This window comes from Anser cygnoides, chromosome 3, assembly GCF_040182565.1.
Source record: "Anser cygnoides isolate HZ-2024a breed goose chromosome 3, Taihu_goose_T2T_genome, whole genome shotgun sequence".
NCBI lineage: Eukaryota > Metazoa > Chordata > Aves > Anseriformes > Anatidae > Anser > Anser cygnoides.
In genome coordinates, this window is record NC_089875.1 from 113176215 (window position 1) to 113197586 (window position 21372).

The window sequence follows — 21372 nt, forward strand, 5'->3', positions numbered from 1 at the left end:
CACAGTGTAACAGAAATATGGCAGAATACATTAGTGAGCAAAATAAAACAACCAAATCACTGCAAGGTTAATTTCAAAAAGCTTTCTTTGGATCAGAACATCAGGCATGAGCTTTGGCCAAGTAGGCTGACAAGCACCATAAGCCTAATCTAAACTTCCATTCATGCTTTTTTGGTATACTCCATGATTCAGTTTAGAGGTTAAGATATCAACAGCTAAGACACAGAAGATCTTGAAAAGTGGCATAGTACAACAGGTGATACTTCATAACATGAAACTCTAAAAGTTCTACCCGTTTCTAATCCTAAGGGTTTGTGTTGCCAAAACATCCAGACTTTTATCATCGTATCTTGGTCACTTGATTTCTCAGCGTTGAATGTTTTCTTGCTTGCTACCTCTACAGCTATAATCAAGAACAAGTCTAGATTGCAGACAGAGCAGATGTACCAAGTAGAGCCCTGTGGAAATGTCTTCTACTTTTTTGAGGTGTTCGTACCTTATAGTGAGCAATACTGAATTTCGGTCAGGAGCATGGGCAGCCTGTTGGTCTCAGGCCCACTGCAAGGAGCTGCATGGCTACGCAGAATTACTGAAGACTGAGAGGGAAGAAATCTCCTGCTCTATTTGAGAGACTGGGGATACAACTCAGACTTTCAGCATTTCCCTCTTTGAAGAAGAGAAAAATAAAAAATTCAGATAATAGTAGAGAGAATGGATTAAAAAGCTGAACATACAATCGTAGAATCACAGAATCATTTAGGTTGGAAAAGACCCTGAATGTCATCAAGTCCAACCACCATCCTAACACTACCATGTCCACCACTAAACCATATTCCTAAGTGCCACGTCCACAAGGTTTCTGCAAAATTAAAAGACAAAAACTTGGAAATTTCTTCAGAAGCAGGTATATGGAGTTACTCAATAATTCTCTCTGGAAACAGTCACAGAGGACAAGCCCAGAAACAGCAACCAAGTGTGGGACTAGCTAAAAAGGAAATGCTTTTTGTTTTTGAAAGTCTCTGACCAACTTTTTTGGCATAAATGAAACAATAAATCTTTGTATTTTTATTTTTTTTTAACAACTTTAAAGCCTAAGCCCTGTCATCTCATTTTAGAGGGAAGTGGATAGTTAGGCAGATTGTTAGATAATGGGGAGTTACCCACTGTTAACCACGACATATTTGGTCAATGTCAGAATCAGAAGTTGGTACCACGTGCAATAGATTACCCAATGTATGAATAACAGCTTATTTCTGTGCTTACGACATGAAAGCAGAAAACAGAAAACCAGGCAGACAGAATGCAGTAATGTTCAGGTATCTTCAGAGCACGACAGAAGACTATGTTCAAGTTGTTGATCACATTTCAGTTCCTGATAGGTTTAGTTACTTGCTGATAATGGATAGATCATGCTGCTTTGGCTTTGAAGCCAATTTTTCCTGACAAAAATGGTATTATTAGTGTGGGGAAAGATGTATATCTCTCCCTGGTGAAAGGAAAATACAAAAGCTTTGACTCCTTTTTTTAATTTGCCCTAGGGTATTTTTACATCTGTAGATGCACCACATTTTATTCCTCCTTACACTTTAAGTTTCCTAAATTTTTGGTATTCACATTCTTTTACCCTCTAAACTGAGAAGTGGATTGTTTGTGAAGGGAAGAGCCATTACAGGCCAACATCCATAGCATGTGGCAATCTCCATGCTGCTGGTTCCTAGGCACAACAAAGGCTTCCAGTGAGAGTTACACAACAAATCCTGTCTGCCTGTTGATTGCTCCATTTTCTTCCAGTTTACATTTTTTAAAGCTTTTTTTTGGCGGGGAGAGGTAGAAAAGAATATGACTGGGACCTTTAGGATTACAGTCTGTCATCAAGCCAGTGAAAATAATGGTTGCTCGTGGTCTCCTGGGTGAGCTGACACTCAACCCCATTACACAGTTATCAGCCTTTCACTGATGGGGTCCTGAAGTTTTGTCAAGCTTTTAAATTCAGGCTGGTGGGCTTTTAATTGTTTCAGTCGAAAGTCAGTATCTCTCTAACGAGTTTTTCTTTGCAATGGACTCACCCGCTCATTGCTCTTTGATTTCCAACCCCCCACCCCAAAAAGAGAAGGTTTTATATTTGTCTTAGGTTTTCATATGAAGATTGTTTTCCTTTTTTGCCTTTTTTTTAAATCTATCAAGATTTTTTCTAGAAACTCCCTTGATACTTCAAAGATACAGTATCTTATTTATTTCGTCAGGTTTAATAAATCATCTGCAGTACTTCTTGTTTTTTCCATAAAACAGGGCTGCATAATGTTAGCATATGCACCAAGTTCATATTGCTTGCTTTACTGGCTATTCCAGTAGATTTAATGATATTGCCTGAGGCCTCACTGAAAGAATATACTCCTCCGAACTTTGTCATCTGTTGCAAGGTAGATTATGCAGCCTCTGCAATGTGTACATTGTCAACTAAAGCATATTTTAGTCTAATTGTTGGCTCAGACCACCTGTGTTTCCTTGCATATGCTCCCAAAGGCTTGCTATCTATCAAGAACTGATAGAGAAGTGCCAAATATATATATATGTTACAGAAACAGTCCAATTCAGTGACCAACTGAAGACATCCATAAAGTTAAATTAACACATATCTCACTGAAGGCAGCTGAACGTAGATTCATGATTAAATCTGTGCAATGTCTCCATCATTTTTTTACTCACTCAACACTTAAAGGTGGATGAAGATGGGTATATATCAGCCAGTGCTGTTTGCTTATTTTTTTTTAACATACAGCTCATTTATCTGGAATGGATACTGAAGGAAAAGTAATATATATATCAGACTCAGTATAGTTTTCCATTATGGCCTAGAAATGTGCAGCTCTCTTCAAAAGATGTGTATTTATTTGAAACGTGTACCTATTTACTTGTGAGGTCTGCTAAGTATAGCCACGTATTTTCTTCCTGCATAATAATTTTGTCAGTATTGTCATTGTAATTCGGTTACTCTTTTACCCATTTTACTTTTTTATGCTTTCTGCACTTCATCATTTCAGCCTGCAAGTCACATAAAATTCATATAAAAATAGAGTTTCTTCAGATCATGATCCCTACTGCTAGACGCAATTACATATCCATATCTCACCTATCACTGCAATCCATTAAGGAACTAAGAGTGAACAGTTCTCAGCCAGGACAAGTCAAAAGAAAGCTGTACAAACCAAGGACATTTCTTCATGTTTCTGCTGTGCTGCTGGTGACACCACACACTGGCACACAGGCCTGCAAAGCATAATCCTCTGTGTGAGAGAAGACAACATCTCTTCAAGAGACTTCTTGCTAATTTTCTGTTTTATGAAGCCTCACTTTGAGATAAAGCTACTTTTGTAAGAGAGTATTAAAGGTGGTAAAAATGCATTTATTCATTAAGCATGTTTTAAACTTCGTAACTGTGAGCCAGATCATAAGAAGTGAATTTGCCTAGACAACAGCTACACATACTAACTTTGTTAAAAAGTACTGTGACATGTAATTTAAATAATCAACATTTGAACTTGATGCAGCTATGTTAAATAAAACCTTCAAAGATGTCATCAAAATTTGTATCCCTGTTTAACTTGTCCGCTTTTAGGTTTTCATTTTCCTTCTATTTCCAAAACTCACTATAACTTCTAAGCACTTCAGAATCTGCTGAATTAGTGTCCCTTCAGAGATATTTTCTGTCATGATAGCATTACCAGTCTTCTATTTACATATATAGGTTCTAATCTCAGTGAAACAGAAATTGAACAAATGGCATTGCCTTAATTCAGTCTTTCCTTCATCCATTCATGCTGCTGAAAAGATTCTCTTATTATCTCAAAGGTCAGATGTGTTTAGCAGTTCCTGCACTGTTAATAGCTCTAGCAGTTCCCGCACTGTTAATAAATCTCCCTCTTTTAATCTCACAGTCCCTGTGGATTTCCAGTAATTCTATACTAAAGAATTTTGTTTTCTTGTAGAAATACCAGTGTTCAAAATCATGGTGACTTTTTTCTTTCCTGTCATTATGAAAGTGCTTCCCAAATTCATAATCAAGCTTTCAACACAACTGAAACTAAATTATTATCTTAACGGGTCGCTGGACTGAATTTTGTATCATAATAAATCTCTTAGCAGAGGAATTCTGACATGTTTCTCTCTGTCATGGCCTAATCCTGCTTTCACTGAAGTTAGGGGGAGCTTTCCAAATACTTCAACAGAAAGGAGCTACGTGTTAACCAGAGATAAAAGAAATTTTAATTCTATTTGAGGCAGAAAGATGTAGGGGTGAGAGAATCTCCTATTTGTCCAGACGAGATTTTGAACCATTACAAACAATTTACATACTCCTTCCTCCCTCCCCATATGTAACTGCTCTCATCACACAAAAACATCTGAACAAGCAAGTGTGATCTCTTTTGCTATGATGGCAAAATATGCACTCATCAATAGTGGCAAAATAAAATTCTCTCCCTGTCTGGCTCAGCTCGGGACAACCAAAAGCTCTAGCAAGGAGAAAAATAAGACACCTACTCGTAGCTTCCGTCTTCAGGAAACTGTATTTCAAAAAGATGATCTCTGCCAATAATCTCTGAAAAAGTTTTGATAGCTTACAGAATTGATGTTGACCAAGAGACTTGGTATATAGTAAGCATGAGTAAAGGATATTAAAATATGGAAATAGTCCAGAATAGCTCCATGTGTGAACACATTTGTCCAGAATGAACCTAGAACACATTAAAAACCACTATCTTAATGTATATTGAAAACAGATTAAGCTGTTTCAGAAAAAGACAGTTCAGAATCATATTTTTTGCTTTAAACTTCCTGTTCTATCTTACTGAAAAATATTTTTTAAGGACGGATGTTCGCATGTTGAGAGAGAGAGTCAATATGAAGATTTTTTTACATTAGTCTATATATTTTCTTTCCTTTCTTCTGTAAGTGAATAATTATTGCATTTTATGTAGCATACAAATATACAGTGCAATGCAAACTATCTTCTTTCATTGCCATTTTTCACTGTTTTAATAAAGCTTCTTTTAAAACAAACTTTTAAAAAATGTACAGATAATTTCTCACGTGCTGAAAAAAAAATAAATCCCTGGCTAAGAGATGGCAAAGAGAGGACTGTTTCTGAAATTTAGTTTCTTTTTCAATGTCGCTATCAGAAGGGTTACATGATGTCTTCTCCCACTAAGATGTGTTACATAGGGCTGCAGGTAATTGGGAAGAAGCAGACTTCTAGACAAAAGGGGGGAAAAAAAGCTAACAGAGTCATGACATCTGCCATTCTGTTGTGTACCTGTAGGCCATCCATGTTTCCAAGCAAGCTGCTCACAACAGATGGGACACGGCCTTTTGGTTCAGGCATGAGACCAGAAAATGAGGACTACATATGTCAAACTAAAGGTGCGATCTAGGGGAGCACAGAGGCTAATAAAAGACCCAATTGCTAACAGTGCGTTCAACTTTGGAATGAACAGAAGAACTAGTCCAGTATAAGCTAAATTTTAAAAATAACGATAAAATATGTTTCTAACTTTTTGTAACATCAGAAGTTACAACAATAATGTTTTATAGATAACAGCGCCATCTCTTTTTTATATAAATATTTTGAAAAAGAAAGAAATAAAGCTACCAGGCACATATAGGAGTATCACCTAAAATACCTATATTCAATAATGCTCCAACAAAATGCTTTCCATTGAGGTCATTAGATCTCACTGATAATATCAATAATGGGTGAGAAAAACATATTTATATGAATTAGTAACTGGGTAAGCGGGCAGAAAATGCACAGATGGGATATATAGGCAATTCAGTAGTGCAAAACTTTAACCTGCTCTGGCTGGCCCTGCTGGAGCAGGGGTGAGACCAGACGGACCCAGAGGCCCCTTCCAACCTCAGCCATTTTGCGATTCCGTGATGTGTTGTTAGCTATTATTTATAAGATCAGCCAAGTCCTAGCAATTCCCAATATTCTTTGGCATCACTGAGACATAGCAGCAAAGAATGGTTTTGAATAATGTATTTCAGAAATTTTATTTGCTTAAACTGACACATACTCAGAGGGCTTAAACACTTTCTTTTCAGTGAGTTTTAAAGGAAGAGCAATGTTTACATTGTATGATGGTTTCATTTATTATTAAGTGTTAATTCGCTACCACAAAGATGCTGGCATTTCAATAGCATCATCCCTAATGGAAGACGAATGCTGTAACAGAATGAATTTCATTAGCAAGGAAATGTGTCAATCTTTTGATTAAATTAACAAAGTGAATACTTTAGGAAACAGTAGTGTCGTCAGCAAAGCAGAAGGAAACAGTCAAAGTAAGGATTTGTATTTTAGAAGAGAATGCCTGGAGGATGTAGAGTATTTATGAGTTAGGCTCAAGCTTCAACAACTGAGAAAATCATTTTGTCAGTCAGTTTCACTTTTCAGTTCTGCTATCTGAATGAAGAAGATTATAAGGTTAAGACCAAATATCAAATAACTTGCAGAGTACATTATTGCATTTTTCCATCTCCAAAGAGTAGGGATGATAAACACTTTTCCTTCCCTGTCAGAAAAATTTAGAAAAGCCTGAAAAACTCTGGATGATCCATTTTCCACAAAGAGCTGAATCTTCAAAGATTTGATGCCCACCATGGTAACAGAGAAGTGTCCATGGTTCCGTGTATACCAGCAAATAAAACAACCAGGAGCTATTCCCTGCTCCTGAGACTGAACAGGATGGCATGGGATGGTCCGTCATGACATGGCTGAACTCCCCCCACCTAAAAACAGGCTGTTTGCATCCAAGCTAACTACTGGGAATGGTCCCAGTATTCTCTCAGGCCCAGACCCGTGCCAGGGTGCCCTGCGAGTTGCTGGCTGCTCAGGGCCAAAAGTCTCCTAGGGCATGGTCCGAGAGGGGCACGGCAGAGCTGGCTGTTTCCCAGTGCTCAAACCATGCAGCAGCTCCATTTAGTTACAAGCACAGATGTAACCTGTGTTGCACTTTTCTACTAATTAGGCTTAATTAACAGCATTTATCTGAGACAATAACTTTAAGTTAAGGAGGCTCCTGAAGAAACCATTAACAGAAGCTGCCCTGAGAGTCAAAAGGAAACTGGGGCTGGGCTCCAAAATCAAATTTATCCCAGGGGTAAATTGGCAATTCCTGTTTAAACTCTCTTTTAATAAAAGAAAGCACTATTTCATAGAAACATAGCAAGGAAAACTTAAAAAAATAACAATACCCCATTAACCTGCACAGCACAGGGGCCCCATTCAAAAATGACAGCTGAAGAGCCACCAAGAAGGACAGAAGAGGAGGCAATACTTCATCCTTTTCATGCCTGCTAGCTTAAGCTCATCAGGTTCCCTCATCATTGCACAGGAGAGGGAAAATCTAGTCTACGTTTGGCTGGATTATCAAAGGATATTATTTAAACTGGGTAACCAAAATCAAGCCTGCTAAATGTACGTTCCAAATACAAACGTTTACTGAGTTATTTGAACACCAAATACAACACATTAACCTCTAGCTCAGAATAATAAACTGTAAGCAATCAAAGGCTTTTAGAAGCAGAGAATTTAAGACCAAAACCAAAACTCATATAATAAAAGAATATCACATAAGAACTACACAAAAATAAAATCAAATGATCTAGCTACTAAAATACACATATGTGCTCAAAATCTTGTGGGAATCAAATATTCCAGTAAAAATAAAGGGAGAGATGGAAACACAAGTTTCTTATTATCACACTTCATATGTTATAAAACCTAACAGTTAACTTATTTTTGGCAAAGGGACAAAGGTTGCACAACACTCTGGCTTACACAAATATTTTCTATTGTTAAATGCATCTTAAATGTAGCTTGTCATATATTAACTTTATACACACAGTGCACCATGCAGTCTAAGTGTGTCCCAAAGATACCTAAGCTTCGAAACATTGATAAATATCAAGCTGCCAATATCCAGTGGGTCAGGTGTAAAAAAATTGCTCAACAATTCATAGTTTAATTGAAACCAGATAAAACCCTTTGTGTCATAAGGACTGGACAGATGTTGACCAAAGAAAAGTTGATATTTTTGGACAAATTACTGCATATGATATTTTCTAGAACACTCCCTCTTGAAAAGAAAAGACAGTAATAAAAGTTCTCCCCCCCCAGAAAAGCATGTTTATAATCACTAAGTGAAATACGCTTGGGGAAATCTATCAGGTTAACCTCATGTTTCACTTTTTTAGTTGCTGTTTTCTTTAAAGGAAAAAAAAAAAGTTAGACGTGCTATGGAAATGGTTATGAAGAAGTGGAAGAACCTACTCACGCATATATTAAATACCGACTATACACTAACACTGCACTTCATTCCACTGAAGAGCGTATGATGTAAAGGAAGAGGTAATGATTTAGCAAGAGCGAACACTTAAATACAAATAAATTCAGTATTCTTCATTCGTTATCCACTAGGAAAGTGAGTTATTGCTGAGCACTAACAGTTCGCTATCTGCGAGCTGTGAGAACTATGTCCTGCCTTTACCTCGCAACTGCTTCACAGTGACAAAGAAAAGTGTTTAGATACACAATGACAAGAACAGGCAGTAACACCTCCTGTTCTTGTCAAGTTACACAAACCAAGGCTGAGCTGCAGAAGCAGTGATATTTGCATATGTATTCAATTTTAAAAACAAAGTACTTTATAGCAGTACTCATTACAATTTGTATTATTATTCTCTTCCATACATTTCCCCATCTAGAATTAGCAATCTGCTTGCCTTGAGGTAAGAAGCTACTATTAAAATCATAACCAGTCTTCATTTTTGGTGTAGTAACATAATGTAATTACCAGGTATCTAGTACCAGTTTATAAATTATTTAAAGATGAAAAGACAAGTCCTAAAGATATTTATCACCATTACTAATCATTTATATATTACATGGGCATTTAGAGGTCCAAATTAAAAATAAGACCTTTATTTTACACCAAAATACTTAATTATATTTTATTAGGCTTAGTCATTAATGTTTTTATTTCATTTTAGTAAGATCTAGGATTAAAAGCTTATTTACAGCAAAATATAACTTTCATAGGAAAGGTATGGAGTCACCCATAGTCTAAGCATGTGCTCTGCTTTGCTAATAATACAACTCCCATTCTGTAACGTCGATGTACCTGAAGTTCTGATGCTCGTTTCATCATCTCCAGTGTGATGTAGCAACCAATAGAATGAGCGATCAGTACCAGCTTTATATCTTTTGATACATTCTTTTTGATGAAGTTCAGCTTATGTTCTACTTGTCCGTTGAGTCCAAAAACATCCTCCAGTTCCTTAATATCTGTGTCTGAAACATAAGAGAAAAAAACAACTTTGTTTTAATAGTGGAAGTGTGAGGTATCTCATTTTTCTTCACTTCTTTGGAAAACTCTGAAATAAATAAAATTTTTAATAAAAAAAAATAATGTCAAGTTAACACAGGTGGTAAATATAGACCGTTGATAGATGTGCATGGGATATGAAGACATATAAACTGGGCAACTAGGGAAAGATACAGAAATATATGGAGCTTGATGGTCCATCATCCAGCATTGTGCTCCCTTTCTTTCAGTACAAGACCAACCTCAAGGCATTGGATCAGCTTAAATCAATCCAACTTCGTATTGCAAGATCGGGACCTAAACCAACACTGCCCAGGGACAAGAATCCCTTCACTCAAGACAAACTATGTTATCATGCACTGAAGATCTTCAGATATGCAAAATCTCCTGTCTTAAAACAAATATGCAGAAAAAAGTCCCATAGAATGAGGAAAAATATGAAATGCTATGTGCCAAAATAGAGCACTAGCACTTACATGAACTACATGTATTAAGGCAGGTTCTTATCATTATCAATCCAGCTACAAAGAGAAAGATCATGTTACAGTTTCAGGGTTCCAGGTTATTTTGAAAATTCATTAATGTTTTGTCAGGGACCTCCTAAAAGAGCTTGGGCAATCACTTAGGATGAGAACTTCACCACTTGCTTCCTGGCCAGCCATCAAGACCAGGATAATCTCGTGCCTGTAACAATTTGGAGCAATTAGGGCATCGTTAGCACTTGCTCATGAGATGTGAAAGTTCTCAAAAGTTCTAAGTCTAAGGGGACTCACAGGTCTTTCATCTGCTAGAAGAGTACTCTACACACTAAACTGAAAGGTACATTAAAATACACCACTTCAGTTTAAGTTATTGTACAGAACAGAATGCAAGAAGAAAATAGTGAAAAAAAAATGAAAAATGAAAGGCAGAAAGCATGAAGGAACATTGAATCATAGAATATCCTGAGTTGGATGGGACCCACAAAGATCATTGAGTCCAAGTCCTGGGTCCCCAAAGGACTACACAAAAAAACCTCCTGTGTATCTGAGAGCATTGTCCAAATGCTTCGTGAGCTCCGGCAGGCTCAGTGCCGTGACCACTGCCCTGGGGAGCCTGTTCCAGTGCTCGATCACCATCTCGGTGATGAATGTTTTCCTAACACCCAGCCTGAGCCACCCCTGTCACAGCTTCAAGCTGTTTCCTCGAGTCCTAGGAACATATTTGTATAGTTCATCTAAAAGAGATGCCCTAGTACTAATATCACTTGATCCCTTAAACCCGTGCCGTTACCTCAGAGCTCAATGTCACACTCCTGCTTAACCTCCTGATCTGTTACACTGCTTACACGTTGACTTGCAATGCAGCTTTAGTCTGGAAGGGGCCAAATCTCCAGGCAGCAAGGTTCAGACACAGGATGGGGACTGGCTCCTTACGGAGCTATGGTTCTACGCACAGCACATAGGTTCCTGGCAAAAACCACCCATTTATAACCATTCAGCTACCAGATGTGGTGCACGTACAGCCCTAACTGGTCCACCAAGTATTAGGTATTTCAGTCCCCACTCTGTTTCTTTTGATGCCTTCTGCGTCAGTTCCTTGTGCGAGAAACAGATGTGGAAGAAACATCCATCAGGCAGAGATGCTGTACAGACACATACATTAAAGAGTCTGCGAGGCACTCAGAAACTACTGTAAGAGAAAGTTAGCTCGCAGTGGGGACCCATTTCAGGTGTAGCTGGTTTTGTACCTGCTTGAAGAAGGTGCTAACAGAAGCCGTTCCGCCTATGACTCCGAACATACATTACCAAATTACAAAGACTAACTGCTCTTTTAATACGTGTGCAATAAATTTGATGGCAAATGGTCAGGAACCTCAAATGCTAAAAATCACTAACACGAATGTACTGAGGTTGCTGGGGTTTTGACAGCGACAGTATTGACTGGCCTAAGTGGGTTGGCATTATATTGCCTTTTTGATCTTCTGTATAAAATACAATGTTTTGAAGCAAAATAATTGCTGAAGAATGTGTTCTGATGCCTTTTTTTCTGAGCTTAAAATATTACCACAGAGGTAACAACAAGCAAATTTGTCTTCAGCTAATCTAGTATTTCTACTAAAAGTACTAATGATCATAACCCAGCATAATTTATAGTAGTTTACTCTAAATGAAAAAGAGATTTACTAAAACACACTCAGAGAATGCAAAATTAGATTAGAAGTAATATATTAACTATTAGGCTTTCTACAAGTAATGGAAAACAAAAAGCTTGTTCTGTTTTCCAAAACCCTAAGGCCAGATTGTTTTTAATCTTAATTTCTATTTTTAGCAAGAGCTACATTTTATTTATTTATACAGCAACTTAACCCCATGCAGACGTGGGCTGTCTACATCATAAGTCTAATTAAGGGTATGTATAACACACACAAAACACAGAATAGCAGAAATACGGTGACCCACTGGATACAGCAACAAGTGACAGAGTATGTTTCATTCAGCATATATATATTACCATGTGTTGGGTTGAGGAGATTAATTCTCCTTTGTAAACATTTGCTACCATTCCCATGCTTTATTTCTCAGGCACTGCCATCTCCAGTGATTTATCAGCAAGCCTTTTCATGTTTGACATTCCATTCATAGCCTTCGTTCTTGAAAATAAGGGATTTTACAAGAATTTCAGCTTACTTCTAGGTTAGAGGAACAGAAAAGGATGCAAAGTAGGTGTATAAACCTTCTAGAGAATCTCTCATGGTTCACAAGACCAGAGAAACCAAGCAGGAAAGAAAACAAATTTTATTTGTATTATTCATACAGTCTCGTGATTTTGAAGCCAATCTTATGATTCCTTTGTCAATACAGACGACGGAAAATCAAGCTTGCCCAGGTTAACGGCAACTTTTGACTACACCAGTTCAGAATCTGCTACAAGAGACACGCTGAAAATTATTGCAATGCTATTAATAACCAATACAGCAAATACAGCCTGGCCCAGTCTCAACATTTTCAAAGTTGTCTAATATAGTTAATCAGTTACACCTGTTTCTTAAACTTCAGATATCTAATTTAATATATAGTTACCCAGTAAATAGCAGTGTGGAGACCCAGGGCAACATATTCACGGCTATTACTGATTTCATTAGTGATGTGTCTGTTCAGAACCATTTTTGCAGCCAAAGTAAGAACCTCAAGGAGGGATATGGGTCATGCCTGTAGGGATTAAGAGAAGGGAATAAGGCCTTTTCCTCCTCTTGTTTGCCCAGACTTGAGGTTAGGACTTAAGCATATCGAAAATGAGTCCTGACAGCCAGTGCTGACTCAACAGAATTGTTCTGAAGTTTAATACAATTTTTCCTTTTCTTCTGAAACACTGGTTTGTTGCCAAACCGAGTCACATTGGCATTAATTCTAGAAAAGCCACCCTGGAGGATGAGCATGCAGTACAGGGTCTGGAGATGCGTGCACCAACCTCCAGTCATCCCAGACCGATCCAGCTCTCTTTTATCAGGTGAACTACACTTTCACAGAATCTGTATGGAAATACATATTCTATTTTACTTCTGGACAAATATAAAATTGCCAATGTCTCCTGTTAGTTCATGTTTCCCCAATGCAAATGTTATGCTTATAATAGCCCAAAATATGCGGATCTGGGCTGTGTCACAGGTTTGAAAGATTTATTTATTTATTTTATGGAATAAAATTGTCCAGGGATTATCCAAAATCAACAAGAATTTCTTGGGTGGAGGAGCTTAAATGGGTTCTTTATATAAGCAAACAGACTTGCACAAACACACTGGCAGTCAGCTCTCCAATGGCTCTACATCAGAGAAGGGACCAGAGGGTGAGTTACTTTACCTCAGGTGTGGAATAAACGAAGTGGCTGAAATAGAGCTCAGTTAAGCAGTTTTCAGATAGCACAAATTATCCTACTTGAACCTTAAGCTGCAAACACCCCTTCTGGGCCAAGGCATGTGATTTCAAGACTTTATTTAGCTGAAGTGTATTAAAAGAAATACTGTATTTCCTTATTTTCTTTGGCAAAGCATTAATCTTCTGATGTGCTTTTGGAAAAACAAATGCGCAATCACTTTAATGAATCTCTTTCTCTGACCTCTACTAAACCCAGTGTCAGAAAACAACGATAGATTAAAATAAAGTGTTTGCTCTAAGATAGTCGACAAGTTAATCTTGCTAGGGAAGAGGACTTCAGTTTTCAAGGAAGTAACAGAGAATTTTGTTTGTTTTTCAGCTGTGTATGCAAGGGAAATTCTCAGGCAGAAAAAAAAAAAAGCACATCAGTTAAATGAGCGGCCTCATGTAGATCGACCATCCTCCAAGTTATGAAGCAGAAAACGAACAAACAAACAAGCTTTTTGTCCTTAACACAAATATATTTAACATTTCTTGTAGCAAGACAAAAGACTAACCACATCACTGACCTAGTACAAATATGGACTGCTTTAGGTAGCATCTTAAGAAAAAAAATATATTGCTGCTTTAGGAACAAACTGAACAGACTAATCACAAATCAATCACAAAATAACAAATGAAATAACTAATCTAACCAATTTTGCTTGGTCATTATGAATCTATAAAATGGCTTGATTCAGACAGCATTTGACCTAAGTCTCATGTTGGTGCCTTGTTTCAAAAAAAAAAAAAAGTTTCTGCTTCTTGGCTTTGCTTTTTTTTAATTAATTATAGGAAGGAAAACTGCATGGGAAAACAGGGGACAAAGTGGCAGAATTTGTTTCAGGTTCTGAGAACAGCACACTGCTTTTCTTTATAATACTGCATTGCAAGTCTGGCTTTCACGAAAAAAAACCACCTCCACCTCCCCTGCAAGAAAAGGATGGGTGAGAAATCGCAGACACTGATCTTTCCATGAATGCTGGCACGTAGCTGGAGGTGCCAACAAGAGACCAATGATCCCCTGAAGAAAGAACAACAGGGGTTTTCTTTATTCCTAGGGACGTATTGCCATGAAAATGGCACCAAGCTGGTGACCAGGGAACCCGTACACTGCAACAGTATTGCTAGCGAGACCCATAAGGTAGTGTAGCTCCAGGAATGAGATGATGCCTGTCTTGAATAAACCCGAGGAGCTTGCTTCTTACCTAAAAGGCAGGATAAACCTTAGTGGATAAGTACCAGTAAGGTGACCAAGGCAAGTTTCTATGACTGGGACGAGGCTCTTTGCAGTGTGTGGCCTACACTGAGGAAGCCATTAAAGCAAAGAGGAAGACTGGTGTTCCAGAAGGAAAGGGTTGTGTGTGACCTTGTGACACGACGCAGACAGCATCCAAACAAGGAAGAGTGTCACTGAATCTGGCGTCAGGGCCTGTGTGAAAAGGTGACTTGGAGTTATATGTGAAGAAAAGGGAGGAAAAGAAAACCCTGCCCTACCTGCCTTGCATCTTCCCCTTCGCTACTCATTTGCTCCAAGAGGTAGCACCAGGATATCTAAGGACAAACTCCGATGGACCTAGCACGGGGTCAAGAATTTTCAGAACTGAACCTTTTACAAGATAAAGACAAGTTTGGATCTGGAAACTGAGCTCAGGGGCTGCAAAGGGGTTCACTCAGCCTCTCCTCGCAGCTCCTGTCAGGTGGGTGCTACCACCTTACTGCTTAGCAGTGAGGAGAGAAACAAGTTTCAATGCATGAAAATGCAGTAACATCACAAGAAATTGATCTTTGTCTTCATGTAGATTAATCTTCGTCTTCACAAGGCAGGCAGAAAGCAGCCCCACAACTGATTACTTAGGAGGACTACCCGTTAAACAGGGTTACATAGTCAGAGGTCTAATTCTGTAAACTAAATAACCTATCTGGTTGTTTTTTTTTTCTTGTAGCAAAATATAGCGATTCCTCACCACTGAATAATGCCATCTGAAATGTTTAAACAGAACGGTGTGCTTAAAAACTGAGCTTTCTGGTTTGTGGGTCTAATTTCGGAAAATCTTTTAGAAAATACATCCCCTGAAGATATATTGCTTAGAGCCTGAATGCTTCACCCAATCTTTCATTTGATTATTGAAGCCTGGATAATTTGTATCAGCAAGTGATAAAATGCCAAAGAAGTGGGATGGAAACCGTGAAAGAATGCTCAATAAATACCAAAGAACTCCTACTGACACCAGGAACCAGGTCTTAAAGCATTGTGTTTTAGATTAACCCTTAGACCTTCATCTGGCCCTAGTACCCTCAGGAACTGTTCATGCAACTTTTAAGATAAACACACCACTCATTAGTGTTTATTGAAGTAATTACTTTTTGTAAAGGTATCCTCCACAAATAAATTACCATGTACTCAAGACACTGAAATGGTCATAGGTATTATTTTCTTTATTAGAAAAATAACAAGACCTTAATTTACAAATTAAACTACCGATTTCCTTTACTATCTACATACCTATTGCTGGGACACTTATTTAACACCTAATCTGTTTTTGAAAGGAAGCTGTATCATAATTAAATTAGTACTTGCATAGTCTGACCAAATGAACTAATAAACATGTGAAATACTAAAAAACAATTTTGATTAAAAACATACTACAGTACATTGAACTTACTGAATGAAGATGTCTGTGAGAGACTTCTTTTCATTTTGCATTCCCAGTCTTGCTTCCCTCTAGTTAAAGCAACTATCACTGAGGTATAATGAGATAACAGTGCAAGGCTTGAGATAAATTTTGTTGCTTGTCTCTATTTTTGGCAAGGAAAGCATCATTAAACAGTGTTTTATTGTGCAGTTTTATGTCAAACTGTACCTCCGTTATCATTTTTAAATGCATAAACCAAATCTAATATGGGTGTTTAACATAAATGGATTCTTTTCTGTTTCTGAAGGATTGCATTTTACTGTCAAACTGAACAACTACAGAAGTGTAATTTAAAACAATTTTCAATATCATTATTAAAAAAATAACAAAAAGCAAAGTAAAACAAAGCAAAAAAAACAACTTGGCAGGGGAGGGGTTAGAGGGACCATCACTGTACAGGAGCAGATCTAAATTTCCATTATAAAGTAACTTCAAGGAGCAAAAGCGAAGAGGTCTGAGCTGCGGGGAAGCTAATTGTTCATGTTCATTTTCTTGTGAATTCCTTGCTTCACTTGCCCACACAAACACAACAGGAAGGGACTTCCTCACTGTGGCCAACCGCTACGTAAGACGTATCTTGATATAGGACCAAGTATTATGTTCACTATGACTCTATTCATCTCAGGTTGGTTGGTTGGTTGATTTTTTCTTTGTTTGTTTGTTTCATTTCTAAGCAGCTCTTTTGAAGGCAGAACACTACTTCGATTATTACAGATCTCAGCAGACCTAATTATTTTGAATAGCAAAACTTGCAGCACCATTTTCCTTAGTTGCATTGATTGTAAAAGTGAAGTAAGGTCAACACGCCAGGTATCCCACTTTACACATCATTTCACTTTGCAGAATATCCTCCACAAGACAACTAACTGCAGAACACAAAAAAGCAATGTTATGTCCTTACTTTATTATAAGTTAGACTTTTATCTAGGCCTTACTCAGCTTTTTCCCAGTTTTGAAGTCATTTCATGTCTGGACTTTCATATCTACACTTGCAAAGCAACAGACAACAAATAGTTTCAGTGCTGACAATCCTTCAAAATATTCCAGCAATTCTCCCTTTTCCAGTAATTCCAAAATAAATCATCTCTACCACTGCTGGTTAAGGAAGAATCACTAAACATAGCCCAAATCACTGAAATACACTGGACTACGTACCATTAAACAGGTACAAAACCAAACCAGTAACACCATTATAGTGGGAACCCCTGAATGTATTACTTTTGTTGGGGTTGCTGAGGTCTCAACATTTCAGAGTAACTCCACAGCAAAGACATGCCATGACAGCAGCTATCAGTGTAGCAGGGCTCAGCCTTTCCATTCCAGGTGCTGAAGGGGAACATCACAGGGGAAAAAAAAAAGAAAAGGGGACAGAGAGAGGCATTATGAAGAAAGCAAGAAGTAGCCTTGCACTGGCATAGCTATCGTACACAGTGATAAGAAGCAGAGCTCATGTCCTTGAAAATACAATGGTTGAGAAAATGAAGTCATTCACAAGATCTTCAGGAAAACATCTGCCACAAGGCGTGCACTGAACACAGAAGGGCACATTCTGACTGAGCCTCTGGGAGGGATCATCGTACCAGTAGTACATGTTCAAACAACATAGGGAAAATCTTACAATTTCCATTATCTTGTTGACTTGCTGAGCTAGGCTGCAAAAATCAATCCAGGCCCCTAGCTCCCCCCAGATACCACTTCCACTCCCCCAAAAGTCTGTTTTCCTTGCTATGCCGGACTGGCAGGTGGTACTCTTCCAGATGTCCACCTTGAGTGTTTCCCTTAGGAATACTCATTTCACATATGGTCTGAAATAATATCACCCAGTTTTACAAGGGCAAATGTGTTTCATTGGTATTTGAATTATCTTGCACCATCAGCCTGAGGCATGTGATGCATGAGTCTATCCAGGAAAAACACACACACAGGGCGTTGTTCCTTACGGTAATTCCTTACTGCAAAGCACACGAGTATCACGATCTTTTTGTGTTTGGCCAGATCTAACATCTTCCAATTTAACACCAGGAAAATGCAATCTTGAAACAAAGGCATGGAAATTTCTCACTGAATGAAGTAACAAAAAGCAACTTCAGTATATAACACACTTTCACAACAACTTGTGTTTGCACAGTTTGACAATGGAAGAAAAACTAAATAATGATTCCTGCACATCACCAAGACTGCCTACATGCAGCATGACAATAAGAGGCATAGAAAGGGCAGTGGCAATTATACGAGGGTTGAAATGAACAAAAAACAATGAATGTAATTTCATAGGAATGGATTCAGTAGGTGTATGATAAATAAAACACTGTGCCGTAGTAGGCAAGTCTAACAGTCACACCTATTGAAAACAGCACTTCAAAACTTTGGGAAGTTTAAACACATACAAGTAGAGAAAGAGGGACTAAGAGCAAATAAAGGAGAGCCGAAGCTTGGAGTGAAGACAGACAGCAAGCCAAGGAAGACAACCCATGTTATTCCACAGACAGGGAGTCAAAAGTATTGTTAAAAGTGTGAGAAAATGGCAATGAGTACAGAACAATATTAAGAGGTGGAAGGCTGAACAAGCAAGCAGCTAAGAAGGTATCTGGATGGGCAGTTATACAGTAACACAAGTAGCAATACAGAATTTCAACATTATAGCAACTTACAGGAAGGTAGAACTGGATAGATCCATGGGTGATGTTTTCTGAAGCACTCAACTGAAAGCAACTCAAATGTAAAACCATATGTGAAAGCAAATTGCTTTTCTGAAGCAATTCAACTGCTGCTGAAACCCAGCTAAAACTTCTGATTTGTTAGGCCAGTTCTGATTTCTCTTGAAAATCCATCCCAAAATCATATTTAGAACTGATAAAGACAAAGACCGAAATGTTCAAATAAGTGTAAGTCTTCAGAGTAACATTAAAATAACAGTAGTACACTTCCTAACTCCTCTAGCTACAATGATGGCATTTGGATGGCATTCAGTGCAAATTTAGGGCTTTTTCTTTACTCTTGCATATATTCATCTCAGATGATACTACACTAGTAGGATACTGTACTGATACTACATAAAGTGTAGGTTTGTATCTTCACCTGTCCACGGAAATGTTAAATTTAGTGTACAGAATAACCACCTGCAGTAAGCAGATTCCGATTATATAACAACGCTGTCTAGCACCCTTCTTATTTTAAGGAGTAAACAACCCACTTAGGAAAGCACAACATTTTTCCATCTTCAACCTGTATGCTTCCAAACTCTCAGATGATAAGTTTTCAAAATCACATCTTAGATTCCCTGATGCTGTAAATTAGTGCCACGCCACTGGCTGCAGAAGAGCTGTGTCACTTTATTACAGGTGAGAACACGACCCCATGCTACCAGCACTGCAGGCTGTAGAGCACGAAACGTTTGCAAAACAGTACTGCAGAGCTACCTCACAATGCTCAGCCAATGCTTCTACTTATTCCCTGCCTAAAAAAGCCTACCAAGTCTCTGCTGGGTCTCTTTGCACAAGGTGAGCACACTGACAGCAAAGGGAAGCAGCTGCGATCCCCACTGGGAGTCAGAGCAACAGGGGCTTTGCTGCTGGCTGCTGTGACATCAAGAGACATTTGCAGCCTGGAGGTTCCAGTTCTCTGCTCCGACACTCCCCACCGAGCTACATGTTCGCCATCACCTGAACTTGTGTGGAATCAGTGGAAAAGGACATGATTTTGGTTTAGGAGCACTTCAAACTCCATCTTTCATTACTTCCCGCAGCATAAGGCAAAAGAGAAATGGACAAAACGCTGTATGTAAAAGCCTGAATTTATTAAAATCAGTGGCAAGGCTGAGGAGAGAAAATAGAATATATAGAGAGAATAGTTTGCACTGTCTTGAAATAAGGCAGCTTTTTTTAATCACTTCTTGATGCTTTAAATAATAACCTGCAGGTGATGTATAGTGCAAACTGCCTATCTCTGGGGAAGAAACACATTTCTATCAAATTAACCACTTTAAATTATATGATTTATATCTTTTCTTCTGTTAAACTATTTAAAATTTAATTGACACGTTTGTTGCCTATAATCAAGATTTAATGAAAGTTTCATTTGTAGTCACCTAACTGAACTACACAGCAGAGCAGGTACAGCAACATGCCACAGCTACTGGTGATGGCTCTATTTTTCCCTGGAGTTTTGCATCATAGCTGACATCGAGACTGAAGTGCTACCATTACAGTGCTGATTTGTCATTATAAATGAATAAGGGAGTTTTTGCTCTTCATTTTACACAGGTGAGATGTGCTACACAGAAAGCAAACCACCTGTGACCAACAAAGAGTGCCACGCTCACAGCCGGGTAAGAGTCAGTTTTCTTGTTCTTTTATGTTAGTAGACATCAAAGCCGCAGCTCGCTACAGTCTCTTTGAAACTGACAAAGTAAAAAGTATAAAGTATAATTAAAGTATAATTACTAAATTATACTTTACAGTATAATTTTTTGAATTAGTTACTGAAAGTAACTGAATTTGACCCATACAAACAGATCCAAATATAATCATGCAGAGTTTAATATATATTGACGTGCATTCAGAAATACAGTAATTAATCTCTTCATGATTAACTGCAGGATTAAACTTCTCCAAACCATGTAAACATTACCATAGAAGTCAATGGAGTCTCAGATGGCAAAGGTTCAGTGGTAGTATGTCTGAAAACTATACTCTATATAAGCTATACTCTAAAAAAAAAAAAAAAAAAAGAAAAGGGCAAAAAAAACCAAACAAACCCAACAACAAAACAAAACAAAACAACAACAAAACCACTACAACAGCAATCCTAGAGAACTTTGCTAGAGTTTGTTTCACGGTTTAACCCAACAGGGATTAATTTGGCAACTAGGCAGCCACTTGACTTCACCAGTAATTTGACAGCTGTAATAAATTAAATTGTTTTAATAAATGCATTCATGCACAAAACAGAATTTTAAATTTAGAAAGGTAAGAGTATGTTTAGCTTAAATCAAAAGAACAGTCTCATGTTCAGCATCAAAAGGAGGAAAAAAAGGAAAAACTCCTTCATCTAACGCACCAATGACAGTCCCTCATTCAACCTGGGTCCCCAACACTGTTACCATTTTGTCCCTGCTCCTTTCCCAAAGCATACAACCCTTACTCAGATTCTGGTGAGAGATATAAGTAGATGCACTAGAGGTGTGAGTAATTCATTAAAGAATCTGATCTAAGAGTGAGGCCAGTTGCACTCTGTGCATAATCTGCTTTATATCCACCTACGTTTCCGTGAAACACCTACATTGCCTCTTAAAGAAAGGGAAACTCCCCCAAACCAAAGCAAACAGAGGCTCCAAGTTCCACACTTGATTATTTTTAGAATCTGGAACTGTGCTGTGCATTGTTGATAGTTCCTCAGCCT

The 21372-nt window shown here is 38.0% G+C and overlaps 1 protein-coding gene across 2 annotated transcripts in view; it reads right to left on the minus strand.

Annotated features, from left to right (window-relative positions):
• The window catches only part of LDAH (lipid droplet associated hydrolase), a 118837-nt gene that overhangs the window by 56749 nt on the left and 40716 nt on the right, over nt 1-21372 (minus strand). For both annotated transcript variants that reach the window (XM_066995006.1, XM_066995007.1), the window contains exon 4: nt 9180-9349. In XM_066995006.1, the coding sequence (XP_066851107.1) occupies nt 9180-9349 (170 nt within the window). The remainder of the gene's footprint in view (nt 1-9179; nt 9350-21372) is intronic.